The 25,220-nt window shown below is 43.8% G+C and overlaps 6 protein-coding genes across 7 annotated transcripts; 3 read left to right on the forward strand and 3 right to left on the reverse strand.

Annotated features, from left to right (window-relative positions):
* Positions 1-7,513: 7,513 nt before the first annotated feature.
* On the reverse strand, positions 7,514-8,805 carry LOC131261118 (phosphoglycerate mutase 2-like). Its single transcript, XM_058263035.1, has 2 exons — positions 8,568-8,805; positions 7,514-8,476 (listed from the first exon to the last, which is right to left on the reverse strand). Exons 1-2 carry the CDS (start codon positions 8,668-8,670, stop codon positions 7,812-7,814), a joined length of 768 nt encoding a protein of 255 aa, XP_058119018.1. The 5' UTR covers positions 8,671-8,805; the 3' UTR covers positions 7,514-7,811.
* A 375-nt stretch (positions 8,806-9,180) lies between these two features.
* On the forward strand, positions 9,181-12,015 carry LOC131261112 (replication protein A 70 kDa DNA-binding subunit). The gene is made up of 3 exons (XM_058263029.1): positions 9,181-9,320; positions 9,395-10,915; positions 11,518-12,015. The coding sequence occupies exons 1-3, from the start codon at positions 9,285-9,287 to the stop codon at positions 11,824-11,826; spliced, it is 1,866 nt and encodes a 621-aa protein (XP_058119012.1). The 5' UTR covers positions 9,181-9,284; the 3' UTR covers positions 11,827-12,015.
* LOC131261116 (leucine-rich melanocyte differentiation-associated protein-like) lies at positions 12,012-14,615 on the reverse strand. 2 transcript variants are annotated; one of them, XM_058263034.1, is made up of 5 exons: positions 14,335-14,615; positions 13,296-13,405; positions 12,961-13,191; positions 12,501-12,640; positions 12,012-12,380 (listed from the first exon to the last, which is right to left on the reverse strand). In XM_058263034.1, exons 2-5 carry the CDS (start codon positions 13,344-13,346, stop codon positions 12,017-12,019), a joined length of 786 nt encoding a protein of 261 aa, XP_058119017.1. In that variant the 5' UTR covers positions 13,347-13,405; positions 14,335-14,615; the 3' UTR covers positions 12,012-12,016. The 2 variants fall into 2 exon arrangements, with proteins under 2 accessions (XP_058119017.1, XP_058119016.1); XM_058263033.1 differs by lacking the exon at positions 14,335-14,615 and having other exon boundaries at positions 13,296-14,311.
* A 1,010-nt stretch (positions 14,616-15,625) lies between these two features.
* On the reverse strand, positions 15,626-18,293 carry LOC131261113 (bifunctional purine biosynthesis protein ATIC). The gene is made up of 3 exons (XM_058263030.1): positions 18,062-18,293; positions 17,560-17,681; positions 15,626-17,478 (listed from the first exon to the last, which is right to left on the reverse strand). Exons 2-3 carry the CDS (start codon positions 17,576-17,578, stop codon positions 15,725-15,727), a joined length of 1,773 nt encoding a protein of 590 aa, XP_058119013.1. The 5' UTR covers positions 17,579-17,681; positions 18,062-18,293; the 3' UTR covers positions 15,626-15,724.
* A 2,751-nt stretch (positions 18,294-21,044) lies between these two features.
* LOC131260732 (Golgi-associated plant pathogenesis-related protein 1-like) lies at positions 21,045-21,638 on the forward strand. Its single transcript, XM_058262532.1, has 3 exons — positions 21,045-21,049; positions 21,109-21,226; positions 21,318-21,638. The coding sequence occupies exons 1-3, from the start codon at positions 21,045-21,047 to the stop codon at positions 21,636-21,638; spliced, it is 444 nt and encodes a 147-aa protein (XP_058118515.1).
* A 1,613-nt stretch (positions 21,639-23,251) lies between these two features.
* LOC131260735 (Golgi-associated plant pathogenesis-related protein 1-like) lies at positions 23,252-23,829 on the forward strand. Its single transcript, XM_058262535.1, has 3 exons — positions 23,252-23,256; positions 23,316-23,433; positions 23,509-23,829. The coding sequence occupies exons 1-3, from the start codon at positions 23,252-23,254 to the stop codon at positions 23,827-23,829; spliced, it is 444 nt and encodes a 147-aa protein (XP_058118518.1).
* The last annotated feature ends 1,391 nt before the right edge of the window (positions 23,830-25,220 follow it).

Raw genomic sequence — 25,220 nt, forward strand, 5'->3', positions numbered from 1 at the left:
GAGAGAGAGGAGGGGGAGAGTTATACAGCAAGCAAGAGTCAGAGGTAAGGCAAAAACAAATCGCAAACTCTTATCGTGATAGTAAGTGAAAATCGAACAGTTGTTTCGCGGATTTTTTTTTTGTTTCGTTAGTAAAAAATGGTGGAAAGAGAAAAAAGTTTATTTTGAATTATGTTGGATTTGTTTTGCATTCTTCTTGTTCCCCAGTTTGGTGAGACGAAACAAAACGAAAACATTTTCTGCGCATGGAATAGAAGGTGTATATAGAGCAATTGCTAAAGCAAATCAAAGATGAAACTAATCGAAGTGAATACGGTGTGCGAAATCGTTGACGATGAATTAACAAGCACCTTAAGTGTAATAGTTTTTTTTTGTTCGTTCTTTCAAGAATATTTATGTGTACATTCAGGCAAAACGATAAAATTAAAGTGAAATTGAGCTAAATCCTGCGGTGTGATATATTTGGAAACATGCGGAAATTAAGATGAGGGATACGGAAACGTAAAAGATTGAAGAAAAACAATAACCAGTCATGGTAAAAAAGTGTAACATATTGAATTCCCGTAGTCGAGGGTATAAAGAAGATTATCTAGAATTACTTTGGGTTGCGTAAGTTGAAAAACAAAGCAAAAACACAAAATCGTGTAGGGCAAGTGTATAAGGTAGGCAGAAAAAAAGGGAAAATATTGGTCAACTGTGTTCAAATTTAGTGCGAAATTGGCTACAACAAAGTGATTGAAGGAAACTTTCTTTCCTAAATTGGATAACGAGTATTATTGAATCATATTGTTTATTATACGCAGGACGAAAAAAATTTAAGCTAAATTAACCGATTGGCATAATTGAACAGATGGTTCTCCTTGCACCGGCTGTCGAATGAAAAATTAAAGATCGCGTGTTTAGATGCTAAATTTATCAAAAACAAGAAAGAGAAAAATCAGTTACACGTTTGGCAATTACACCATAGCTGAGTAAAGGAATTTTCGGAACGTTGAACGTAAAGTGATACACGAGGAGGATAAAAACGCTTCGTAAATGAGTGCAAATCGTGCAAAAAGTGTAAAATTACGGATAAAAGGAAGAAGAACTATACACGAAGACAATATCATAAAATAAAACATCGGTATGAACATAGGCGGAATCGAATGCACATCGTATAGAGCTGTAGCAATTGGCATGGATGAAGGAAAAAAACACCGTAAATTTGTAAATTTGGCGCAAACCCTAATTAAAGTGAAAATTAACGCGAAAAGAAACTGTTTCTTGAAATTAAACAAGTACGTTAGCGGCAAAAGCAAACACTTTGCAAAGCACACCGTCAAATAAAAAGTAAGCTAAATGAGAAGATTGTACCGACAAGTAGAGGCACCATCGAAAGTAGGCCCCATAGCGTCGTTAATGCTGCTGCAACACTGAAGAAAACTTGGCAACCATTCGGTTCAAGCATCAAAGCGTTCCCCAGGAAGGTCATCTTGTTTTTTAGTAAACGAAATATTCTAACCGCCGGCTGGGTGTGTGCTGGATTTATCAAATCAAACACAACAATAAAGCAAAACATTCGTAGACAAGCATGCTAGTGTAGGAGTGCACAAAGTGATGCTAAATACGAATGATAGAGGGTAAGCAAGATGAGAAAGGATTACAGTAACAAACGGAAAGTCCACAACCGAACCTTATCAAGAATTAGTAATGTATTTTCTACCTGTAGCTTGTCCTAACTAACGCTTAAAATAGAACTTGTTTTCTCTAACCACCATCAATGCCAACCATAGCATTATCGAACTATCAAACAAGAGGAAGTAACAAGTGCACAATGAAAAACAAATAGGAAAAAATAGGCCGTTAGTTTCGAATATTTTGTTAAGATTCAACTTTGTTCTATTAGTTCCATCTGTAAATCATCATGTTTTTCTTCACTTTCGTTATCCATTTTGCACACGATCGCCACTTGCCGTAACCGTTTTCCCCGCGTAAGCAGTAAAAGTGTGTGTGTGTTGTTATTTGGTCACTGGTAGGATTTCTAATTTGTTTATATAAAATTCATTCATGAAATCGGTAATACTAGATTCAACCATTAATTTACCGACAACTTCTCTTTACAACCCTGATCATACTACAATTTTCATCATATCGTTAAATTTGTGTTATATTAAACATAATTTTGCCACTATTGTTGAACTTCCAATGAGACAAACATGGTTAACCAGCGCAACGTGCGCTTGCGGACGCTGGGAAGAAAAGAAAGTCAGCCTAGAAATGCAAAACTGTCGCAATCGTAGATGAATGTTTACACAAAAAAATATATCAAATCCGGGATGTTCCTTATGCAAGCAAAAAGTTAAACTATGTATCGAAAATGTAAACTTTACATATATAAATTGTAAGCAGATCCTGCCCGATATTCTCTGTCGGTTTGGCTAGGGTAGACTGTTTTCTACAAAAAACATTCTTGTAACAAAATCCAACAATTTCTCTCTTTCGAAGCTCCACACTCAAACTGATAAAAATATGGAAAAAAAGCATCAATAATAGAGGAAGTAGAAGTTGACTTTACTTCACAGGATTCATACAGTTATTTAGGAATTTAGGAGCGATTGCAAAGTGATAGCGAAACGAGTCGAGCTGGCGCGAAAGTCTGTGGCAGAAAACTAAGGCACGTCGCGCAAACCGGACATAACCATCGGAGGGTGGTGCTTAAAAAACGTGTTCAACCATTCGTGACGCGGAATCCGATATATGTTTGGGCGGTTTTTGTTTTTTTGTTTCCGGTGTCGCTAAGTTTGTGTCCCGCGCATTAGATAAGGGACAAATACGGTGCCCAATAATTGTGAGCTGCCTTATAAAAGCAAAGCGGGAGAAAAGACTGATTGAACTTTAAACGAAAAACAAACAAAACGAAAAAAAGTGCTGAAGCGAAGCGCATGTTACTTCCTCACGCAAGCTGCCAAGAACAGTGTGGCAGTGCAGCTAAAAGCTGTGATTCTGGCACGGCGTAGGGGAAAGTGAGACGTAGGAAGCTAGCGTGCAGAAGCTCGTGTGCTTGGAAGAGGTCAACAGCTAAAGAGAGAACTAGCTGAAAGGGATTGGAAATTGGTTTAATTTAGTTTATGATTTAAAGTTCGGCAACTTTCTTCATATCTTTCTACAATTAACTGCAAAAAAAAAAAACATCACGCTAATAAGCATCTTCACTATTAAACACAAAAACAAGGTCATGTCCAACAGGACATTCTGCAGTTTTATTTGTTGTCCGTGTGTCCTTGCTCTGTCCTACCCTGTTAGCCAAACCCATCCGAGCGCTTGAGTAAGACCCTGCAAAGCAAGGCACAAGAAAAAATAAAGCTTCCCTAGGCGAGTGAGAAGGTGTGAAAGTTTAGAACAAGTTCGAAGAAGAATTGATAAGAATCGATGATAAATTATGCAATATTTGATACCTATTTTATAATTTTTATTACTATATTTTTTTACTCAAAATTGAGGCAAGTAAAAATGCGATAAGGAAACCTGTCCAACACCGAACCAGCACTCACCCGAGAACTGACTATTTTTGATTCCGCTCATAATATTCGTGGTTGTTTCGTCTTCTACGTACGCCACTGTTCGACCAAAACAACTCAACCCGACCGACCTCCCGTCGTAATGGCAACCCACTAGCATTAAGAAATTATGTGCTTTGTTTTGGATGCGTTTCATGGCTCCACGCTCCTTACAGAAGAAAGGTCCTTTTGATAAGCATTTCACAAGGTAGCTGCTTGATTTTCTATTCCAACAAACACACGCACACGCAAATACACTTGTAATGAACACGTAATAAAACATTTATCAATAGTAGTATATTTCCACAGCGCAGCAAAGTTACGAGAGGCCGTTGCATTAAGAGTTTAGTTACTCGACGAAACAGGAGGGCATATTTTTGTTAGTATTGTTCTTCGATTAGTCTTCTGTAAAGTTAAAGAAAAAAAAAACATGTTGCTATCTACGCTTTTTTATTATGTTTGTAAAGGAAGGGAAATTTTCTTCGGCAACCTTTTTTTCTTCACATCACGTGGAGCAGCATCTTTACAAATACTCGATGACTGCGAAACAGATTTGGTCTTTTCGCAAGCCACGCCAGGTAGTTGCTCTTATATTAAGTGTTGGATACAGAGCCCTCTTTTATATTTTTTTATACAGTAGTACATTCATTTTGTTGTACGTTTCCAAAAGTTATGCAAGTAGTGTTTGTTATATTTCCGTTTGTTTGAGCAGTTTTATGTTTTCTTTATTTCCATTGCTGGTTTTATTCACTTTAAATCTCTGTTCCGTTCAGTTCAGCCATAATTGCACCATTCATCGTTTTATTTGCTCTATTGTTTCATTAATTGTTGAATTTGTTGAGTTGTAGGCTCCCAACACGATTTCCCTACGCTGAGAGTAGCACCGCTGGCCACGAAAATTTCCCTTCTTCTTTTCGTTTTTAAGAAGATTAAGTAACTAATGTAAACCATCAAGGCCGCCCAGAACGGAAGCAGAAGGTTAAACTTAATATTTCATCATACAAATACACAATAGGAAAGCAGAATGAGTGCTTAGCAAAAGTGTCCTATCCCCGCCGCCGAATTTTTCTATGTAATCAGATAATCAGATAGTTTTAATTTTTTTCTTGCGTCTAATAGTTAAACTACTGCCCCAATTCAACATTATTGCCCACAATAATCCTCGCCTCGGTCACTGGAGAGTTTAATGAGAACAAGAAAATCGCTACAGTTTACATGCATGTAAACCCTAGCTCGTGTTGCATTTCTTTTGGCCTACCATTTGCCACATTGATGTAGAGAACTAAGTCTAAATTTCTCAAGTCAAAAGGAAATTATTTCTAATTCAACACCGATGCAGTTGGCAAACATTAACCAAACAACAAAATATCAATCAACAGCGTGTTCCGAACATCCAAAAGCGTATGGATTTATAATAACGAGATGAACGAGATTGCCCGAGAAGCAACAAGAAAAAGGTTATTGCTATATATTTTTTTGTATTTTATCTCTTATTTTTGAGTAACGATTCTGTATACATTTTGCGATTATTTTTTAGATAAAATTACGTCTATATATTCGTTGAGTTTTTTTTATATAAGAAAACGGTTCAGCAGCATGTTTAATGCAGATAGCATGAATGGGACGCAATGTCGTGCCCGAGCAGGAAATGTAAAAGAAAGGAACTTAGGAAAGGAAGAGATTCTAAAGGCATCAACCGATAAGAGAGGCAGTGAAGAAGCAGCATACTAAATAGAACACTAATTTTAAGCCCCTCCCCCTTACTTCGTGCGTAAATAAAAATGAAAAACTAACACAACGGATTACAAAATAATACATACATGTTTCAAAATCACATCTCATTTCTATTTCTCAATCTTGGTTACCCAACGCCGCTGAAAAAACTGTCAGAAAGATAAGACAAGGCAAATGCTATCAATGAAAAAGGGATGCGAAGATTTCAAAAATTTCCCGCGAATTTCCGCCTCATTCAACAGAAAAAGAGGCCCTAACCTGGGGCGTCTGTTACATGTTTTCCTTTTAAATAAGTGCTTATATTAAGTTTTCGTCCATGCTAAATATTGTTTCAAACTCCCGTCAGCTTCAGTAGAAGTATTCTTGCATACGTAATATTTAAAATGGGTCTCAATCATTTCAATCACCTTATACATATTAATTCACACTCCGTTAGATTCACCAACAGGAAGACCAATTTGCGATATGGTTCGTTTATTTCCGTTTGTTCTACACTATCCGGGTTTCTGGTTGTTTGTCCACCAAACGGCAGAAAGGATTTACCACGCGAGAAGCAAAAAGCGAAAAGAAAGATGCAGCAGCAAGGCAAACATTGAATTGCCGTTCCCTTGACTAAAACCACCATCCAAATAACCCATTGTGGAGGACCTTTCTCAGAAAGGAAAGTAAAACACGAATGTAGAAAAGAGAGTTGCCAATGGCGCGCCATTTTTTATTATTTACCAAGAGTAATTCAAATCCATCTGAACAGGATTTTGCTCTTACTATAAAAGTCGTATCGAGTGTACATGGAAGGTGTACAAACGGAGACTGCCTGGGAGACTTAGGTTACAGGAAGACAGATACACACTACTTCCGTGAAAAGGATATATCCAAAGCCCTATCTTGAAGGAACGCATGTGCTTCTCTCGTTATCCAACATACGATGCTTGACCGCATCGTAATCACTCAACAGCCAACACAAGCCATCCGTGGAAGGTGAACCGTGCCGAGCCCTCTTAGAGTAGATCCTAGTTTACCGACTAAGTTCACTTCCGCAAACGAAGCATTATTTGTTCGTTCACTGTTACGATTGTAAATGCTTTCCCGACATAGTGTGTTACTCATTAGGCAATAGATTTATTTTCTTATTATTTTTGTGTAACATTTTAGTTTCATTACGCGGTACACCTCATACATGATTTGGAACAGCAAAAAAAGCTTCATTTCCTGGGTTATAGCTACGGATACCATCGATTGCATTGCAGAGCTAGGAAATGTCCATAGTTAAACACTCGATCGATTACTTTCGAATGAATGATGCGAGATACAGCGCAATAATATTTTCTACAACTAACAAGCATAAAAAATGGAGCACTGGAAGACGGTTCACAAAATTCACAATCAATTTGCAAATCAATATAATCGATCATTAGTAGCAAAAACACTTTCAGCAATTTCCTCTGAATTTTTTTTCGTCTTTCAAATCGTCCCGTATGACAACACTCGGAAACATAATGAAATCAGATGAAAAAAGGAACATGGCGAAACCGAATAACGCATACAAGATGTGTGACAGATACATGTTTATGCGAATAGTCCGAAGCTAAAGTAGATAGCATTAAAGCAAAAATTATTATAGTTGACAACTTTTACCTTTTCTTATCCCTTGCCACTAAACAAGAATGAACCGGAAATAAAACAAAAAGGATGTCACCGTTAAAAAAAACAAGGAAAGGAAAACAACACGTTACTGACTCGCAGAAAAACGCAAACGAAACTTTGTTTAAAGATATAAAAAATAAATAATACATCAGAACAATAGAGCAAAACACAATAAACAAACAAACACACACAACGCCGGAGCAGTTAATTATTAAAACTAAAAAGGCGGTAAAAAACCAGCAGCAACAGCGCAACGCAGAAGATACTGAAAAAGGCGGAAAATGCGTTTTTAAGTTAAGAGCAGTGTACACAGTAAACAGCTGAGGGAACAGGAAATTCGCAAAACGCAAGCAGTGAGGGGAAGGTAGGGAACGTGTTAGGGAAAGCCGGAAATAAAAGGAAAGCATCAACCACCTTTGTAACAACTGCTCTATATACGAAAGAAAACTAAAATAAAAATAAATGTTATAATAAAATGCTGTGTTTGGTGTTTCAAATTGGATGACCCTTTGGCAACAGGAAGTATTCCTAACATAGAAAATATCTCCGAAGTCGATACTTAAATATGAATGAATGACGAAAGAAAATACACGAATATATTTCCACGAATAATCAACAAAAGATGTTTATTATGTCCTTCATAATTTTTAACAATACGCTACGGCGAAGATTCGTAACCTGCGGTATGGTGATACGTCGCGTACGTTATGCCCAACACAACAGCTATTCTATAAATAAATTAGTGACTTGCAGACAGTGAGGTACCGACGACTTGGCAGACTGACCGGCGGCCAGCGCTAACCTTAACAACATTTGGGAGTTGACAAAGAGAACTCGAACAGTATGCGAATGCGATCGCGCTTGTCGAAAGAAAATGTACACAAGAGTGCCATCCGTTTACTTGGCCTTACCCTGATTGGCGACGGATTCGATCGCCTTGCGTACGGTCTCCTCGTCGCCCAAGAACTTCATCGAGACCACCGGCTTCAGGTTTTCGTCCAGCTCGTACACGAACGGAATGCCAGTGGGAAGGTTCAGACCCATGATAGCTTCGTCGGTCATCTGGTCCAGATGCTTCACGATACCGCGCAGACTGTTGCCGTGCGCCGCGATGATGATATTCTTGCCCTCCTTCAGCTGTGGAATGATGACATCGTTCCAGTACGGCAGTGTACGGGCGATGGTGAGCTTCAGCGATTCGGCCATCGGGAAATCAGCCGGCTTCGGGTCGTCCTTGTAGCGAGCGTCCTTGACGATCGCATCGTAGTAGGCATGGTCCGGTTCCATGTTCGGTGGCGGGACATCGAAGCTACGGCGCCAGATGAGCACCTGCTCCTCGCCGTACTTCGCGGCCGTCTCGGACTTGTTCAGTCCGGTCAGACCACCGTAGTGACGCTCGTTCAAACGCCACGTCTTCTGAATCGGAATAGCCGTTTGACCGGACTCCTTCAGGATCGAGTCGAGCGTGACCTGGGCGCGGGTCAGCAGCGAGGTGTGGGCAATATCGAACTTCAGTCCGGCTTCCTTGACGGCCTTACCGGCTGCCAGGGCTTCCTCCTTGCCTGCAAATGGGCGGAGAGTGTAAAAGTGTTAGATTACGAATTAATTTCCTTCGGTTACATCATCATAACAAACTAGCGGCCGAACACTTACCCTTATCGCTCAGGTTCGCATCGTACCATCCGCAGAAGAGATTTTTCTGGTTCCACTCGGATTCACCGTGGCGAACCATAACAATACGGTACTTTGCGGCCATTCTTCTTAGCAGAGATATTTTTCGCACTGCACGAAATCAAAAGAACTGGTACGTCTAGGTGCAGATAGCTTCGAACACTCGGAACAAGTCGCAAGCAATCCTGTTTGAAAATCGCGAAACTATCACGATCGACCGACCTTTCGCTTTATGAAGGTCAAATAAAGTCCTGCCGTCAACTGACAGCATGTAATGCTGTGACATATGTCACCGCATCCATAACATTGACCAAATTGTTTACTGCGATACTCGACTGGATGACAAATGATGCACTAATTTTAAAAGTAGAAAATAAATCGTAGTCCTATTTAATTTGATGAAAAATGCAAGAACTTATTGTGGGTTTTCCAGAGATTTGTTGAATATTCTACTGTTTACGAATAGTTGAACATCTCAGTTTTTACGCTGTTTGTTTTTTTTTTTTTCATCGAGGCGTCATTTCAACTGACAGATTTTGGCGCGCTCTTCACATCGGTTCTTCGCAAGCAAAGAAAAGGTTGTATGTTGTGAATTGCTCTTCAGCAGTGCGTATTTTGGTAATTTATTCGTTAGCAGAGGGTTTGGAAAACCTAGGTTTCGTGAAAAACTGTGTGGAAAACTCAAGATAACCAAGCATAATGGCTTCACACGGGCTTACTGTAGGATTTCTAGCGGTAAGTCGCATATCCACTTCGACCACAAAAGAATGCCGGGAACCGTACATGTAAATTCCTGTTTCTTCCAATAGGAAATCATGCAAGGCAACGAATTACAAAATCCCGTGGTACAAATTCTCGGATCGAAGCGAATCGCCGGAAGCGGCGAACAGTCCGAGCGATACCGGTTGCTTATTTCGGACGGTAAGACACTGTATAGCTTCGCGATGCTGGGGACACAATTGAACGATTTGCAGAAGCAGGGCAAATTGCCCGAGTATACCATCATCCGGATCGATCGCTACACGACGTCGGTGGTGAACCGCAACGAGAAGGGCGAAAAGCGTGTACTGATCATCGTCGAACTGACGGTGCTCAAGGATGGCGGGTTGGTGGGAGAAAAGATTGGTAACCCACAGTCGCTGACGGAGAGTGCATCACAGGCCGCTAGTGGGGGAGGATCGGCTTCTGGAAATGAAAAACCTCGCCCCATGGACACAAATTCGACCGGTGGCATCAGCAATGGGTCGTCGTACGGAGCCAATCGATCCATGTTGTCGAGCGCTACGCAACAGAAGGACAACATCACGCTTACCGACTCCCTGACCCATCCCATCTCCTCGCTTAGCCCGTACCAGAACAAGTGGGTCATCAAGGCGCGCGTCATATCCAAGTCGGGCATACGCACTTGGAGCAATGCGAAGGGCGAAGGAAAGCTGTTCAGCATGGATCTGATGGATGAGTCGGGCGAGATTCGTCTTACCGCGTTCAAAGAGCAGTGCGACCGTTACTATCCAATGATTGAAGTGGACAACGTGTACCTCATCTCAAAGTGCCAGCTGAAGCCGGCGAACAAACAGTACTCGAGCCTGAAGAACGACTACGAGATGACGATGACGAACGACACCATCGTGCAGAAATGCACGGACGCCGACGGTGCGATGCCGGAGATCCAGTACAACTTTGTCCCGATTTCGCAGATCGCAAACCTCGAACCGAACGCGCTGGTCGACATCATCGGTATGTGCAAGGAGGCGAGCGAGATGGTACAGTTCACGGCCAAGACTTCCGGCCGCGAGCTGCGTAAGCGCGAGATAACGCTCGTCGACGATAGCAAGGCCTCGGTGCAGCTAACACTTTGGGGCGACGATGCTCAGAATTTTCCAGCCACCACGAACCCGGTGGTGTTGGTCAAGGGTGGCCGGGTGTCGGAGTTTGGTGGCGGTAAGACACTCGGTCTGATCGGTGGCAGCGTGATGAAACTCGATCCGGACAATGAAGCGGCCACCAGGGTGCGCAGTTGGTATGCGAGCGGAGGAGCCGACCAGGCGCTGAACAGTGTATCCGCTCGTACCGGCGGTGGTGCTGCCGGTATGGCCACCGAGTGGATTTCGTTCCAAGAGGCGAAGGATCGCAATCTAGGCGCGGGAGACAAGCCGGACTACTTCCAGATCAAGGCGATGATACACACGATCAAGTCATCCAATGCGGTGTACAAGGCGTGTCCGCAGACGGACTGTAACAAGAAGGTGATCGACCAGGAGAATGGACAGTTCCGTTGCGAAAAGTGTAACGCTGATTTCCCTAACTTCAAGTATCGACTGCTTGTGAATGTAAGTGTTTTATATTTTGTTTGTAGATTTATTTTACGCGATTTTTTACCACCACTTAGTACCACCGATCTAGGAAAGGTAAAATGCAAGTGGCATTCAAGGTTGGCGAATTTTCTGCTCATAGTTTTTAGTTTTCTCCAGTGTGTTTGAAATGAGAAACACTTATTTTATTTATTATTCATCGTGCCAACCTAGCTAGGATTCGTGCTCTTATATTGTCCCTAAAGTGTTTATTACAATTAAGTAAAGATATTTACACAACATTAACCTAATGACGATTCACAATTTTTACTTAATTTGCTTGATTTTATTTAAGTTCCCAAATGCACATTTAGCATCGCATATTGTCAGAAAATTGAAAAAATTCTTAACTTAGTTCTGTGGGAACTAAGTCTTAGCTGATTCAAGAAGCTCTTCAAGAAAACTGAATACGATTTTCGTTATCAAATCGTAGGTTGGTCGGTTGATAATCGAATATTTGTTGCGTTATCATCGCTTTGTCCTTTTTTATAAATCCATTCTGATTACTGCTCGATACTGATTTTACGATTTCCTGGATTGGCTATAAAAATCGTCTCTCCCCTTTTCGTGGCCCCTTTCAGATGCTCATCGGTGACTGGACCTCGAACCGCTGGGTGACCGTGTTCACCGAGCTGGCCGAAGAGATGCTGGGCAAGACGTCGCAGGAGATCGGCAGCAGCCTCGAGTTCAACAAGGAAGAAGCGGAGCGCATCTTTTCCGCCGTCAGCTTCAAATCGTTCGTATTCAAGCTGCGCACCAAGGTGGAATACTTTGGCGAGCAGCCACGGAACAAAACCTCCGCCGTCAGTGTGGCACCGGTAAACCATAAGGAGTACAACGCGCTAATGATCAAGAGCATCCAGGAGCTGACGGGCGTCGGAAAGAACTAGGAGCGACAAGTACCATTCTTTTTCGTGTTTTTTTTCCCAGTTTTTCTTTCTATCGCTCTGATGTACAATTCCATTTCGTTCCGATTTTTTCCCCCTACTTTAAGGCAACACCCCTTCGCACGGGGGTTAAGTAAATGTAACAACAAACGAAGCAACCAATAAACAACGCCAGCCGTTTGTTCAGTGCTACTCATAAGTCCTTGTTGAGTATGAATCGGTTCCCCTCGGACTGTGCGCCCACGTACCGGTAGCGGCATTTTCCGTATGCACCCCGATGATCACCCACCTCCCGCAGCGTCTCCGGCAGCGGGCTGTACACCGGGGCCGTCTTATTTCGCAGCCAGAGTCCACTGCTGACGGTGGTGTAGATGTGCTTCAGTGTGTTGCTTTTCCTGGCCGCCTGCTGCTGGCGCGTTGCTGATAGTACGTTCGGGTCCTGCTCGATCGTTTCGCCGTAATTTTCCAACTGGCATCGTACGAAATCACGTTCCATCTTCTTCACACGCTGTGCGTCGAGAATGCGTAGCTGCGGTAGGTGCCGGATGATGTACAGCCTAAGGGGGCAAGGAAAACCGGATATTGTATTTACTTTGCTCCACTTTCGCTCATGCTGATAAGCAAATTGTGGTATTGTGGTAGGACGCAACATAGTATGGTAGCGGGCGGTTGCTCACCTGTACTTCTGATAGTCGTACTCAGTATACTTGAGGTTGAGCAGATGGCACGGGCAGGCAGGATTTCCGAGCAGGCTCAGGTACTCGAGGTTGGGAAAGCAAAGCGATAGCTTCGTGAGCAGTAAATCTAGATTTTTAAACTGTGTGAACGAAGAGAAAAAGTGTCGTAGTAAGGACAAAATGAAACACTGGTCCGCACAACTGAGCGTCGAAAGACCGGTATTCCTAAAGATGAAATCCGCACTGACCGACCGACCCAGTGGATCATGGTGCAGTTGCGATTTCTCAATTCCTTTTATCAGGACACTGGCCGATAGCCTTTGCCACCGATTGGCATGCAGTGTACGGCACTGCACATATCGGTTCCCTTTGGTTGTTTTGACGATCTATCCGCCGGCCCCAGTTGGCCAACTTTATCGCCTATTGCCAAGACGCGGCCGGAGGCGGCCCTATCTATTACCTTATTGTTATTGAGCGACAGGAGCTTCACGTTGTTGAGCTGCGCGGGGAAGATGATCTCGTCCGTGAGGTAGTTGTTGTCCAGCACCAGCTCCTCTAGGAAGGGAAACAGCTCGAGGGCATCGAACGACGACAGCTTGTTGTGGCTGAGATCCAGATGCTGTGCCCGGTCCGAGTACATCGTGACTATCGCTTCCGGTAGTTTGTACGTGCGTTGATCGAAATAGATCAACTAAGGAGTGATAAGGAAAACACGAGTGTGAATGACTAAAGCCATCAAGGACATGGGAGGAACTTAACCAAAAAAAGGACATTCTAAATAGGAGTCACACTTACCTTCCCCTCCTGGGGGATGTACATGATCTTGTTCCAGTTAATGGCTTCCATTTTTTTCTTCCGCGCCTCTAGATGGCCACTATGTTTCCGTTTCAGGGTAGGATTTGAGACTGCAATCTCCAGCTGCGTTAGTAACATTGACACTCCGTGTGCTCTCACCAATAGACACACCCACACACACTCACACAAAAACCGCCGCCAATGGATGGAGGAACCGGTGTGGATTAATGTACCCGTGCCGCGATTTAAAGGGACAATCGTTCGGTGTCTATCACACTATACTGGCCTGTGGATGGCGGATGCTCTGCAAATAATTACACAGCGGCACGCAACGGCGGGGAGGAAGCACAAGGACAGCAAACAAGCTACAGCTGGGGGTTTTCGTAGCAAACGCCAGCACACGAGGGTTCGGAGTTTGCGTAGGAAACAGAACCCGAAACGAACGACGGAACTGATCAAGCAAGCTCACTGGAGCTTCTACCACAACGGTTAACACGACACTCCGATGGCCGGCCGGGTTCGTTTGGTCTAGCTCTAACCGATTAGATGCGAGAATAGCACAGCACGAAAAGATTCTTCGACGTTGCCGGCATCAAGACACCACCCTGGTATTGCAGCAAATGGCATCGATCGGCGATCCGTACGCGTTATTATTGCTCAACGGGCAAAACCCTATCGCTTTACGCACAATCCGATCCTCCGGTTTCGTGCTCGGTTCTAGGTGTTCTTTTTTTGCTCCTCGTTGTTGTTCTTAACGCTCTTCGTCTTGTCCATTGACACCGCTCTGTACGAAGGTGGTGATGACTATGGCCGGGGTCTATATTTACCCACACCGATTAGCAGAAGCTGCACAACAGGCACACAACAGTCAGTGCTGGCTCTTATCAGCAAGCAATACACGATTGTGGTGTCTTCGGATTTCTTCCCAAACGGTCGCCACCGGGTTGATGGCACGATCGTCCAGCAGCCCGCCGAAACTCCTCCATCCCCTCACTCACTCTGTGTGTCCTATTAAATCGTGTGTCCATCGGGAACTTACCGAAGCCTTCGTAACTCTTCGCCCCGGAGCTACAATGTCGCCGGGAGGATGCCACCGGTTTGGCCGTCGCTTATTCATAGCGCCAACAACACTTCGGGACCATCATTCGGAAAACAAAACACACGTTGACGATACCGATCCTGTGGTGGAATGACAAAAAGTAACAATCTGCCCGAGAAGAGACCGACAAGGGCAAACCCGGCGATGATTCTTATCTCGTTTCTCTTGTAATCTATCTCGGGCGTTGGTGTGGGGGTACGGGCCGTTTCTCTTCTATTTTTTTACACTTTTTACAAATGGTTTGATAGCGTTTTTCCATCTGTTCACCAGCGCTTGCTAGGCCATTCCTCAAACAGCGTGATGAGACGAGCGCAAAATTGTTAATGTTTAAAAAATGCGCTCGTGTAGACACAGTCCCCGGTCAGTCCGAAAGGGACGCCTTTTCCGGCCGGCAATGAAGAAACCCCTCGAAAGTTCGAGCCGTTTCGCTTCATTCGTCACTTGAAGTGATTCCTTCGCTTTTGGGTGCCCACTACCGAGTGGTTGGTTTGACCGGTTTTTCTGGACACCGGTGGTGGTGGTGGTGGTGGGTCCGGTAACATGATACGTGGCTGAGAAGGCGCAGCCGCTCTGTTTAGCCGGCATGTAAGGAAAGGTTAGTTACATGAAACGATGACGACGTACTACGGTGCGCATATGAAGCACCAAAGGGAAAAAAGGGAAGGAACTGTCTCGATTGCAATCGATCGATCCGCGGGCCAACCACATTATTCGATTGGTCTCGATCACTCGTTGCTAACCAGAATGTACCACAACTGCATACGATCATCTTCGTGTGCTGATAGCATTCCAATGATAATACATTTTTTGTTAATCAAAATCTTGTCGACTTTTCATGCTCCATCGTCCAGCCTCTGGTTCGTTTCGATGATCTTTTTTGTTATTAACTCATCTGTTTGTTTTACGCAAAAATGGAATTAATCGCATTTTGGTTCGCCGTGCATCGAGATTCTAAAACCGACAATTGGATGGACAACTCGAACCATCAACATTAAGCAAGTCGGGGAAAATCTTAACTCTGGTCACAGCCAGTGTTAGCATTCAGTAAATGTTCAAATTATTTTTTAATTTTTGTGCATTATATTTAAAAAAAAGTTGAAGCATCCATTAATAGACTGAAACGGTCAAAAAGGGTGATTGTAAAAATATATTTTTCGAATATTTTACCGACACAAAATCTAATTATATGAACCCGTTCCCAAACGCATTTAACAGACCAAAACCTTCACAGAAAACAATATTTATTGAATGTTCACTCAGTATACATTTCCAACGACCTTCCGTGAGATCTACTCTAGATGATCTGTATGAATCGTAACCATAATCCTAACTAATGATGGAATAGTCGCAAGTTAGTGTGAACCATCACGATACCGTGCTCGTTACACGCCTCAATCACACCGGCATCATTCGTTGACCCGGCCGGACTGGCGATGTACGACACTCCGCTCAGCCGTGCCCGGTCCACATTGTCCCGGAACGGGAAGAATGCGTCCGAACCGAGCGAAACACCGGTCAGCTCGCGGGCCCACTGCTCCTTGTCCGCCGCCGTCAGCGTCGCCGGCACCTTCTCCAGCATGGCCTCGAACTGCGCCACCGGCATGTCCTTACCGACCGTCCCGTTCACGTAGTTGTCGATGGCGTTCGAGATTTCCGCCCGCTTGACACCCTTCCGGAACTGCATGCTGGCCACGCGCGGGTGCTGCCGCAGCCACCAATTGTCGGCCTTGTCACCGGCCAGACGCGTACAGTGAATGCGCGACTGCTGACCGGCACCGATGCCAACCACCTGCCCGTCCTTGGCGTAGCAGACGGAGTTGCTCTGGGTGTACTTGAGCGCGATTGTCGCTACGATCAGATCACGCAGTGCTCCCTCCGGCAGCGTTCTGTTCTTCGTCACAACGTTCGTAAACAGTGCCTTGTTGATGTCGGCATCGTTACGGCGCTGCTCCAGCTGCAGCCCGAACAGGGTCTTACGTTCGATCGGGCCGGGTTCGTAGGTGGGATCGATCTGCAGCACGCAGTAGGCGCCGTTTTTCTTCTTCCGCAGCAACTCGAGCGCTTCGTCCGTGTAGCCGGGCGCAATAATGCCATCGGATACTTCGCGCGAAATGATGCGGGCCGTGGCGAGGTCACACGTATCCGAGAGGGCCACAAAGTCACCGAACGATGACATCCGGTCAGCACCACGAGCACGTGCGTACGCAGTCGCCAGTGGAGTCAATTCGTCCACCATATCGTCCACCATGCACAGGCGGGCCTGCTCCGGAGACAGCGGGACTCCAACGGCAGCTCCCGCAGGAGACACGTGCTTGAAGCTGGTCGCTGCCGGCAAACCGAGCGCTCGCTTCAACTCCCGCACCAGCTGCCAACCGTTAAGCGCATCGCACAGATTGATAAAGCCAGGCGAAGCGTTGACCACCTTCAGCGGCAGACGCTCGAGCAGGGTGAAGATCTGGGCCGGTTTCTGATGCGGGTTCATGCCGTAGCGCAGATTCAGCTGGGAAACACCGCCCGAGTACTGCTTGCGGAAGTAGTCCGAAATGATCGCATCGTACTCGGCCGTATGCGTAAACGCCTTGAGGGCTAGCAGCTGGCGGGTTTCTTCCGTCGTATCACCGTGCTTCCGGATCTCCTCCACCACCTTCGGGTAGTCCTTCGGGTCGCACAGCACCGTCACACGCTGGTGATTCTTGGCGGCCGCACGCAACAACGTAACGCCACCGATGTCGATGTTCTCGACCGCGTCCGCCATCGTCACGTCCGGCTTGGAAATGGTCAACCCGAACGGGTACAGGTTGCACACGACGATCTGTGCAAGCTCGTAGTTTTGCTGCCGGATGTCACGCTGATCCGACTCGATCGAGCGGGCCAGGATCGCGGCATGGACGGCTGGGTGGAGAGTTTTCACGCGCCCCCCGAGCATCTCCGGTGCTCCGGTTACGTCCGACACATCACGCACCGGCAGTCCCTGATCGCGGATCGCTTTTGCCGTTCCGCCACTTGCCACCAGCTTCAGCCCGAGTGCGTTCAGGTTCTTCGCAAACTCCAGCAGGCCGGATTTGTCCGACACACTCAGAAGAGCTACGTTAAATAAACCGCCCAATTAGAACCAATCTTCGTTAACTAACCCCCACCCGTTGCTTTCTCCGTTCACCCACTTACCAATCTTTCCACTAGCCATTATTGCGCTGTTGTAGTATCTTTCCGAACCTTTCACTTTCGTAGTCGCACGAAGACTGCTTCCAGTGGCCACCGAATGAGACCCGTACCGCAGGCAGCAACGCCTGAAAAGGCAAACCAATAACAGACACCCCACGGTTGGTATTGTCGTTTCGATGGAGTAGAACAGCGGTAACCAAAACATCCATCCTCCGGAGATAAGCCAGCCCAATACCGCGGGTTGTCCGTTGCCAACGCGGGTAGTGGAAAACGGGGCCAATGCCACAGTTCCGGAGGCGATAGTACGATGGAATAGTGATAGAATTAAAAAATAAAATAAAAGTACTGTCCAGCCCGAAAGGTCAGCAGATGGAGGTTACCGTTTGTTTGTTGCTAATACTGAAAAACAACTCAATCTTTACTAACGTAACGAAACAAGGTTAGCTACGGTGCGCGACGTACCACTTTCCTCTCGATAGTGTGTAATTAACTTTGTATAACTTACGTATTATTTTCTCCAATTCAAGTCCTGGAACGACCGCGTGGGGAGCTGGAATTCGTTTGACAGGCAAGGGCTTTCAAAGGCACCGAAAGATCACACATACGCACAAACGGTATACTCACAGCATCCAGCAAAGGTTGGACCGCATGGAGCTGGATGATTTAGCGGCAAAAAGCACACACTATTTTCTGAGATCCTATGATTGATCTCCGGATAAAGGTGTTAAATTGGTTTATTACCACTTCTCTGTCCGAAGATATAGACCTCACGGCGAGTGATAACTTCACAAAAGCAATTCCCATCAGCCGGTATGTTGCCCCCCTCCCCTTCCATCCCTGCATCAACTCGAAAGATCATCATGTTTTTTCTAATGCTCCGACAATTGACAAACAAACAGACGCGCGCGCTCCCATTCGTCAATGCGCGGTTTCTTTTAGCTTGTTTGTGGTTGTCGTAGTGAAGCCATGATCGCGATCATTAGCGGATCGGGTTTTGAAAACACGTGCCGCCGGTATAGTATGCTCCTCGAGAGAACCATCCGCTCGTTACAGAAGTAATAGGGTGGGGAAGTTATTACTGTGCTAAAAAGCAACAAAACGATCATACATACAGGATGAAGTACTAAATACAGTGCTGATCATAATGTTAGCGCACGTCTCAAGACACCATTTTAAGTTTTATCTATTACATAATTCAACCAATCCAATCAAGCCCCCCCTTAAACCGTTAACGTACCATCAACTATACTTAATGGTCCAAGACTGGACTTTCAATTTTACCATCTCCAAAACAACAAGCCACATGTTTTAAGGTCTTACGTGCAACTACCACTTTTAATCAGAACACATAATTATCTTCTTAGCAAAACTATATTCTCTAGACGAATACATAAATATTAAAGCTCGGCTCTTTGGTCTAAAAGTTAACTGTGCTTTACTTTACGTAAACAGACGCCACGCGCGGCTCGTCCGTGCCTGACACTCTCGCGATCCCCAGCCGAAGTGTATGATCGTCGGATGCTGAACAACGACCTCGATGGATAGCAGGCACTCACATCAGCTGATAACGGTGAGTTATCAGTGAGTGGCCCAAAGCTTATCCATCGGGTCGGATCCTATCACAACAATATGAATATGGAGGAGTTAAATCATGGCGCAAGTTTCCTGGAATAAGTTTCCTGGAAAAAAGTGCCAGAATTTTTTCCGACGAACAATGCGCGTTTCAATCAATCATCGATCCCTCTGACGTATCTTTAGCCATTTTATTATCTATTTGATAAAAAAAACTAGAGGGAGGGGGAAGGGAGTTTATTATAAATTTATGAAATAAGGGAAGCCCGTGGTACCCTGTCATACTGCACACCAGGTTGATAGCGTAGCCGAATTTTCATGGGGGAGTTCATGTTGTACATCCTGTCCAGTATAACCGCAATCTTTAATTGAACGAGACATTCCATTCAAACGGTTCACAAAACGGCATTTATATCACCCATCCTCTCACAAATGGTGTAGCCACGAATTTTGGCTGGGGGGGAAGGGGTTGGGGGGGGGGGAGGGTGCTTCATTTGGGATTTTAATGGACTCCGCTGCGCCGTTGGTTTTGGATTCCGCAATATGCCAATGCGCCCAGAATAATTATCATTCGTCAGCCTTGACACGGTTACACGGAACGAATCCATACTGAGTTTTCTTTGGTTCGATTATCCGTTCGAACATGATTCCCTTGCAATATCCACAATACTATTTACCAATAACTAAACCACGATACTTCTTAGGCAACTGGGCCCATAACCTGTTGTCTTTTGAATGCTTAGCAAGAAGTTCGGATATCCACTCAAGATCAGCAACTACGCCTGCTATGTTCAGATGGTGATGCCCACCTTCTATTTCGTCTTTTATTCTATATCGTTTATATAGTAGAGATTGTTTATGACATGATCAGGTTTATCTATTATAATTCAATTGCCCACAATCTGACCATGGAGATAAGCAATTTTCCTTGAAAAAAGTACCACTATTTTTCCGGATGGACGATGCGTTTCAATCAATCTTCAATCACTATCACGAAACTTCAGCAAAGGCATGACCTTCGAGGAGATCGTTGGGCTAGAGAACAGATGCAGTGCGGACAATTTAATTAATGGGAAATCAATTTAATTAATGGGACGAAAAAAGATTGTTTTCTGAATGGACGAAATGTCAGCAAATTTTGAGTATCCCACATAAATTATAAGTGGAGAACTTAATTCAGTAAGTAACCGATTGCTGCCGGGGTTGAATTTTTGCAAATGCTGTATTGCAGTATAATTGTTAGAATTGTTCTGTTTGTTTTATTTCCAACCCAAGTGGTACCGAAATATGCCTGAGACAATAAAACTATTAACGTACCACAAACTAATGCGTAAATAGAGTTTATCTATTTGCTTAATACTCCAAGGCTGGACTTTCGACTTCAACATCTGGAAAACAAATTAAACCTGTATGAACATGGAGAAGTTAAATCATGGAGATAAGCAATTTTTCTGGAAAAAAGAACCACCGTTTTTTCCGACGAAAGATGCGTTGGAATCAATCATCAATCACTCTCACAAAGCCTCAGCAAAGTTATGGTCTATTAGATAAAAAACTAAAGCAATTATCATTTAGATAACGCTTTTATTACACAAGAGGTGTGTCTTAAGACATACAGAGTCTTAAGAGGTATTAAAATTCAGCATTATCAGTGAGTCTCGCGCAAAAGGCACGTGTATCGTGTGTACTGTCAATATAAGTCAATTACTCGGCTGTGTTATCTTGAAAATTTTATATCGACATTTACATTTATCTATGCGGAAATGATGATTCACTCCCAAGAGATAAACTTTATTTCATGGAATGGAATCTATCTAGTGAGTCAAGAACGACTGATATCAGTGTTTGCCTAATATAAAAAGGTACCGGTACCTTAAATTTCACATCACACATTGCGCATACCTAGTATTGTCAACATGAGGTAAGTAGGGCCAGTGAAAAGAACAATATGTTCTATCCCTAATTGTCTTTCAACCGCAGTTACACAGCATTCCAGCAACAGGTTCTACAACGTCACAATGAGCTTCGAGCCAAACACTCCGCTGCGCCGTTGGTTTTGGATCCCGCAATATGCCAATACGCCCAAGAATGGGCCAACGTAAGTGATCCATTGTCCCAGAATCCGCCATTCCAATAACTCACATTGCAATAACACACTTACGAAACATGAATCCTGATCCTGATTTCAGACGCTAGCAAGCAGGAATGTCATGCAGCATCGGACCAACGGAAAGTACGGAGAAAATCTATTTGCTCAGTTTGGGAACACAAATGTCACCGCCTCGCAAGCCGTGGACTCTTGGTACAATGAAATTAAATACTATCAGTTTGGTGCATCGCAACCACACAACTTTAGCCAGGTTGGCCACTTTACTGCGCTGGTATGGAAGAACTCTCGTAGACTTGGCGTAGGAATTGCCTCTAGAGGGTCGAACGTTTATGTCGTATGTAATTACGACCCAGCGGGTAATTTTATGGGGCAATACCATCTGAACGTTTCGAGAAACTGAAGATGTGTTGAACAAATCATGGGGAAGGTGCATAATATTTTTTTGAAGGTGTATAAGAAAAATAAAAAATTTTACCGTAACTACGGTTGCCTTACTACAATCCGATGGAGGGCACTACAATCCGAAACTGCTCACGGTGTCCTGCCAAATTGATGCGCGTTCTGGGTTTCGTCTTTTTAATCCTCCCGCATCAAAATAGATCTTCTCTACTTTTCGGGGCACCTGAACTTGTTTCAACGTTGCATGATCCCTAATCAGGCCAATGTGATCGTCGACGATGTGAAGTCCGATCGTTTCAATCGCCTTCATATCGCCCTTCATCCATTGTGCCGATGAATTTTCGGGTTTCACCTCTATATCACATACCAGAGTTCCTCTTTCTTCAAGCCCATCTCGATCTTGTAGCGCCAAGTTTGATAATTATCATTCGTCAGCCCTGACACGGCTACAAGAAACGAATCCATCCTGATTTTTCTTGTGTTCGATTACCCGTTCGAACATGATTCCCTTGCAATATGCACAATACTATTTACCAATCACTAAACCACGATACATTTTAGGCAACTGTGCCCCTAACCTGTTATCATTTTAAAGCTTAGCAAGAAGTTCGCATATGCGCACAAGATCAGTAACTACGACTGCTATGTTCAGATGGTAATGCTCAACTACTAATTCGTCTTTGATTCAATGTCGTTTATATAGTAGAGATTGTTTATGACTTGAACAGGTTTATCTACTATAATTCAATTACCCACAATCTGACCATGGAGATAAGCAATTTTCCTTGAAAAAAGTACCACTATTTTTCCGGACGAACGATGCGTTTCAATCACTATCACAAACCTTCAGCAATTTTATGATCTATTTGATAAAAACTAGAGCAATTATCATTAAGATAACGCTTTTACTACGTAATAAGATTATCACACTGGTCACTGTGGTGAAGTCACTGGATTGTTAAAATAAGGTTTTTGCACTCAGTTTGACATAATAGTGCCTCTTGGTAGTGTGACAAGCCAGGACACCTGGGAAACATCGATTCTCCTGAGCTGCTTTCTGCTATCAACCTATACGCCACCACCAGAGCACTTCGTTCACGCGACATGATCTCCTTAGCTGATCATCGTACACGTTTTGGAGGTTTGTCCCCGCTTATCACTATGTGTCGCCAATTTAACTCAATATGTGATCTCTTCGGGCCGGGCATCACACGTGCTCAGTTTGTCAACCGTCTCCGGAACTCCCGCAGCCATTAATAATTCCTTATCTGTGACGTGAAACGTGTAACTATACTGTAATTGTAATCAACCGAGTACCAAAATTCGAGGGGGCTACACAGTCTGTCGAATCAATGAATAAAATAAAAAAAAAATAAAAAATAAAGTCCGATCTGAGCCCGATTAACTCGGTTGTGTTATCTTGAAAATTTTTTATCGACATTTCCTTATCTATGCGTTTAAAATTATGCTTCACTCCCAAGAGATAAACTTTATTTCATGGAATGAAATCTATCCAGTGAGTCAAAAACTACTGACATCTGTGTTTGGCTCATATAAAAAGGCATCGAACCTTAAATTTCGCATCACACATTGCGCATACCTGGTATTGTCAACATGAGGTGAGTTGGATCAGTGAAAAGAACAACATGTTCTATCCCTAATTGTCTTTCAACCCCAGCTACACAGCATTCCAGCAACAGGTTCTACAACGTCACAATGAGCTTCGAGCCAAACACTCCGCTGTGCCATTAGTTTTGGATCCCGCAATATGCCAATACGCCCAACAATGGGCCAACGTAAGTATTCCGTAATCCCAGAATCAGTCATTCCAACGTGTTCTTATGAAACATGAATCCTGATCCTGATTTCAGACGCTAGCAAGCAGGAATGTGATGCAGCATCGGACCAACGGAAAGTACGGAGAAAATCTTTATGCACAATTTGGGAGCACATGTATCACCGCTTCGAAACCAACGAATTCTTGGTACAATGAAATCAAATACTATCGGTTTGGTGCATCGCAACCACACAACTTTAGCCAGGTTGGCCACTTTACTGCACTAGTATGGAAAAAGTCTCGTAGACTTGGCGTTGGAATTGCGTCTAGAGGGTCGAACGTTTATGTCGTATGTAATTACGACCCACCGGGTAATTTTATGGGGCAATACCATCTAAACGTTTCGAGAAGCTGAAGGAGCGTGGAACAAATCAAGGGGAAGGTGTACAATAAATGCTTAGAAAACATAACATCGGAAAATGTTACTCCCGCCGTAATTTAGGTCTACTCTACTTTGCGGGGGCAGTCTGAAAGGACTCATAGAAGTGGAAAATTATTTTGAGGTAATTCAGATCGGATGTTGCAGATCTTGACGACCAGTTCGCACAACTTCTGCCGGCGGAAGAGACAGAGTTGGTGCAGGAGTCGGAGGAATAGGACGGTCAAAAAGGGCGTCAAAAGGAACCCCTTTTTTTCGCCAAAGTAGCGGCGATGTCGTACTCAGGAGTACACCAAAAAGCGAGGATCCATATGAATGAAATGCGGAAAGTTTTATCAAAAACATACCACATAGCAATTCTTATGCTCTATGGCTAAATTTCTTTTTAAAGTCCTTCTATTCTAAAGAACTGATATTCAAACCTCGCCCTTTCTTCATGATAACGCTTTACTCATCTCTGAATAAGGTATACATTCTTAGGATTCCATTAACATCAAACCGGAACTATGTCATTTTCATTTAAAATTTTTTTTCAATTCGCCAAATCGCGCGGTGATGTTGTAAATTATGAATGGAGACAGAGATAAACATAATAGTGCATTTTACTCTAGACATCCACGTGGAGCAGTATGGAGCGCGAACTGCTACTTGAATCCTGGCGTTTGTTCAAAGCTTGCTGGGATTTTGGTATTGAACGAAGGAAAATGCAGTAACAAAATGTTAACAATTGATTACAGATTCGACTCGGTACCGCAGCATTCTGCATCTTTTGTGATATTGATAGCTGTAAAAACGGCACTATTTCGACAGTTAAAAACACATCAAATTACCATTATCGTTACCGTTCGATTTGTTTTATTTCCTTTCGCTACTCCCACAATGACTTACATTCCCATTGTTCCGTAAAATTATTTTCAGTTCTGCCCACTTTTCACGGATGTAATGTACAAGTGCAATTACAAAGGGAAAATCGTTTCTTGATCGTTTGCACACTTCATGGATCGGTTTTTAAATGGCTGGATTCAAGCTCCAGTATACTAACAGAAAAGTTACCGTGCTTTTAAACAAAAACAAAAAAAACATACGAGATACAAAATAAAGAAAGGAAAACTAGCTCTTATTACTACTACGGAGTGATCTCGAATGTAGTGTGTCGCGCTTTGCTCGGTACCGGAAATGCCCGCTTGTGAGAAAACCAGGCACCGGGCTTGGTATTGGGAGACAATAAAATATGTCCTATAGCTTTCGACCTTGATTGGAAATTATTTTGTTCGCCTGTAGCGTCCTTAACATGTATTTCTGATGACCCAAAGGGTGCAAAAGAAAAACAGAGAAACTCAGTCCTGTTTCGGTCATATTGTGCTAAA

The sequence above is a fragment of the Anopheles coustani genome, chromosome 3 (genome assembly GCF_943734705.1).
Source record: "Anopheles coustani chromosome 3, idAnoCousDA_361_x.2, whole genome shotgun sequence".
Classification (NCBI taxonomy): domain Eukaryota; kingdom Metazoa; phylum Arthropoda; class Insecta; order Diptera; family Culicidae; genus Anopheles; species Anopheles coustani.

Bases quoted from the DNA above. Each gene is read 5' to 3' on its own strand.
- LOC131261118 (XM_058263035.1), bottom strand. From the start codon at position 8,670: ATGGCCGCAAAGTACCGTATTGTTATGGTTCGCCACGGTGAATCCGAG. The intron at 8,477-8,567 runs GTAAGTGTTCGG...GCCCATTTGCAG, and splicing joins TGCGAACCTGAGCGATAAGG to GCAAGGAGGAAGCCCTGGCA.
- LOC131261112 (XM_058263029.1), top strand. From the start codon at position 9,285: ATGGCTTCACACGGGCTTACTGTAGGATTTCTAGCG. The intron at 9,321-9,394 runs GTAAGTCGCATA...TTCTTCCAATAG, and splicing joins TTACTGTAGGATTTCTAGCG to GAAATCATGCAAGGCAACGA. The intron at 10,916-11,517 runs GTAAGTGTTTTA...GGCCCCTTTCAG, and splicing joins AGTATCGACTGCTTGTGAAT to ATGCTCATCGGTGACTGGAC.
- LOC131261116 (XM_058263033.1), bottom strand. From the start codon at position 13,433: ATGTTACTAACGCAGCTGGAGATTGCAGTCTCAAATCCTACCCTGAAA. The intron at 13,192-13,295 runs GTAAGTGTGACT...ATCACTCCTTAG, and splicing joins ACATCCCCCAGGAGGGGAAG to TTGATCTATTTCGATCAACG. The intron at 12,641-12,960 runs GTAATAGATAGG...TCGTTCACACAG, and splicing joins TGTCGCTCAATAACAATAAG to TTTAAAAATCTAGATTTACT.
- LOC131260732 (XM_058262532.1), top strand. The intron at 21,227-21,317 runs GTAAGTGATCCA...TCCTGATTTCAG, and splicing joins ACGCCCAAGAATGGGCCAAC to ACGCTAGCAAGCAGGAATGT.
- LOC131260735 (XM_058262535.1), top strand. The intron at 23,434-23,508 runs GTAAGTATTCCG...TCCTGATTTCAG, and splicing joins ACGCCCAACAATGGGCCAAC to ACGCTAGCAAGCAGGAATGT.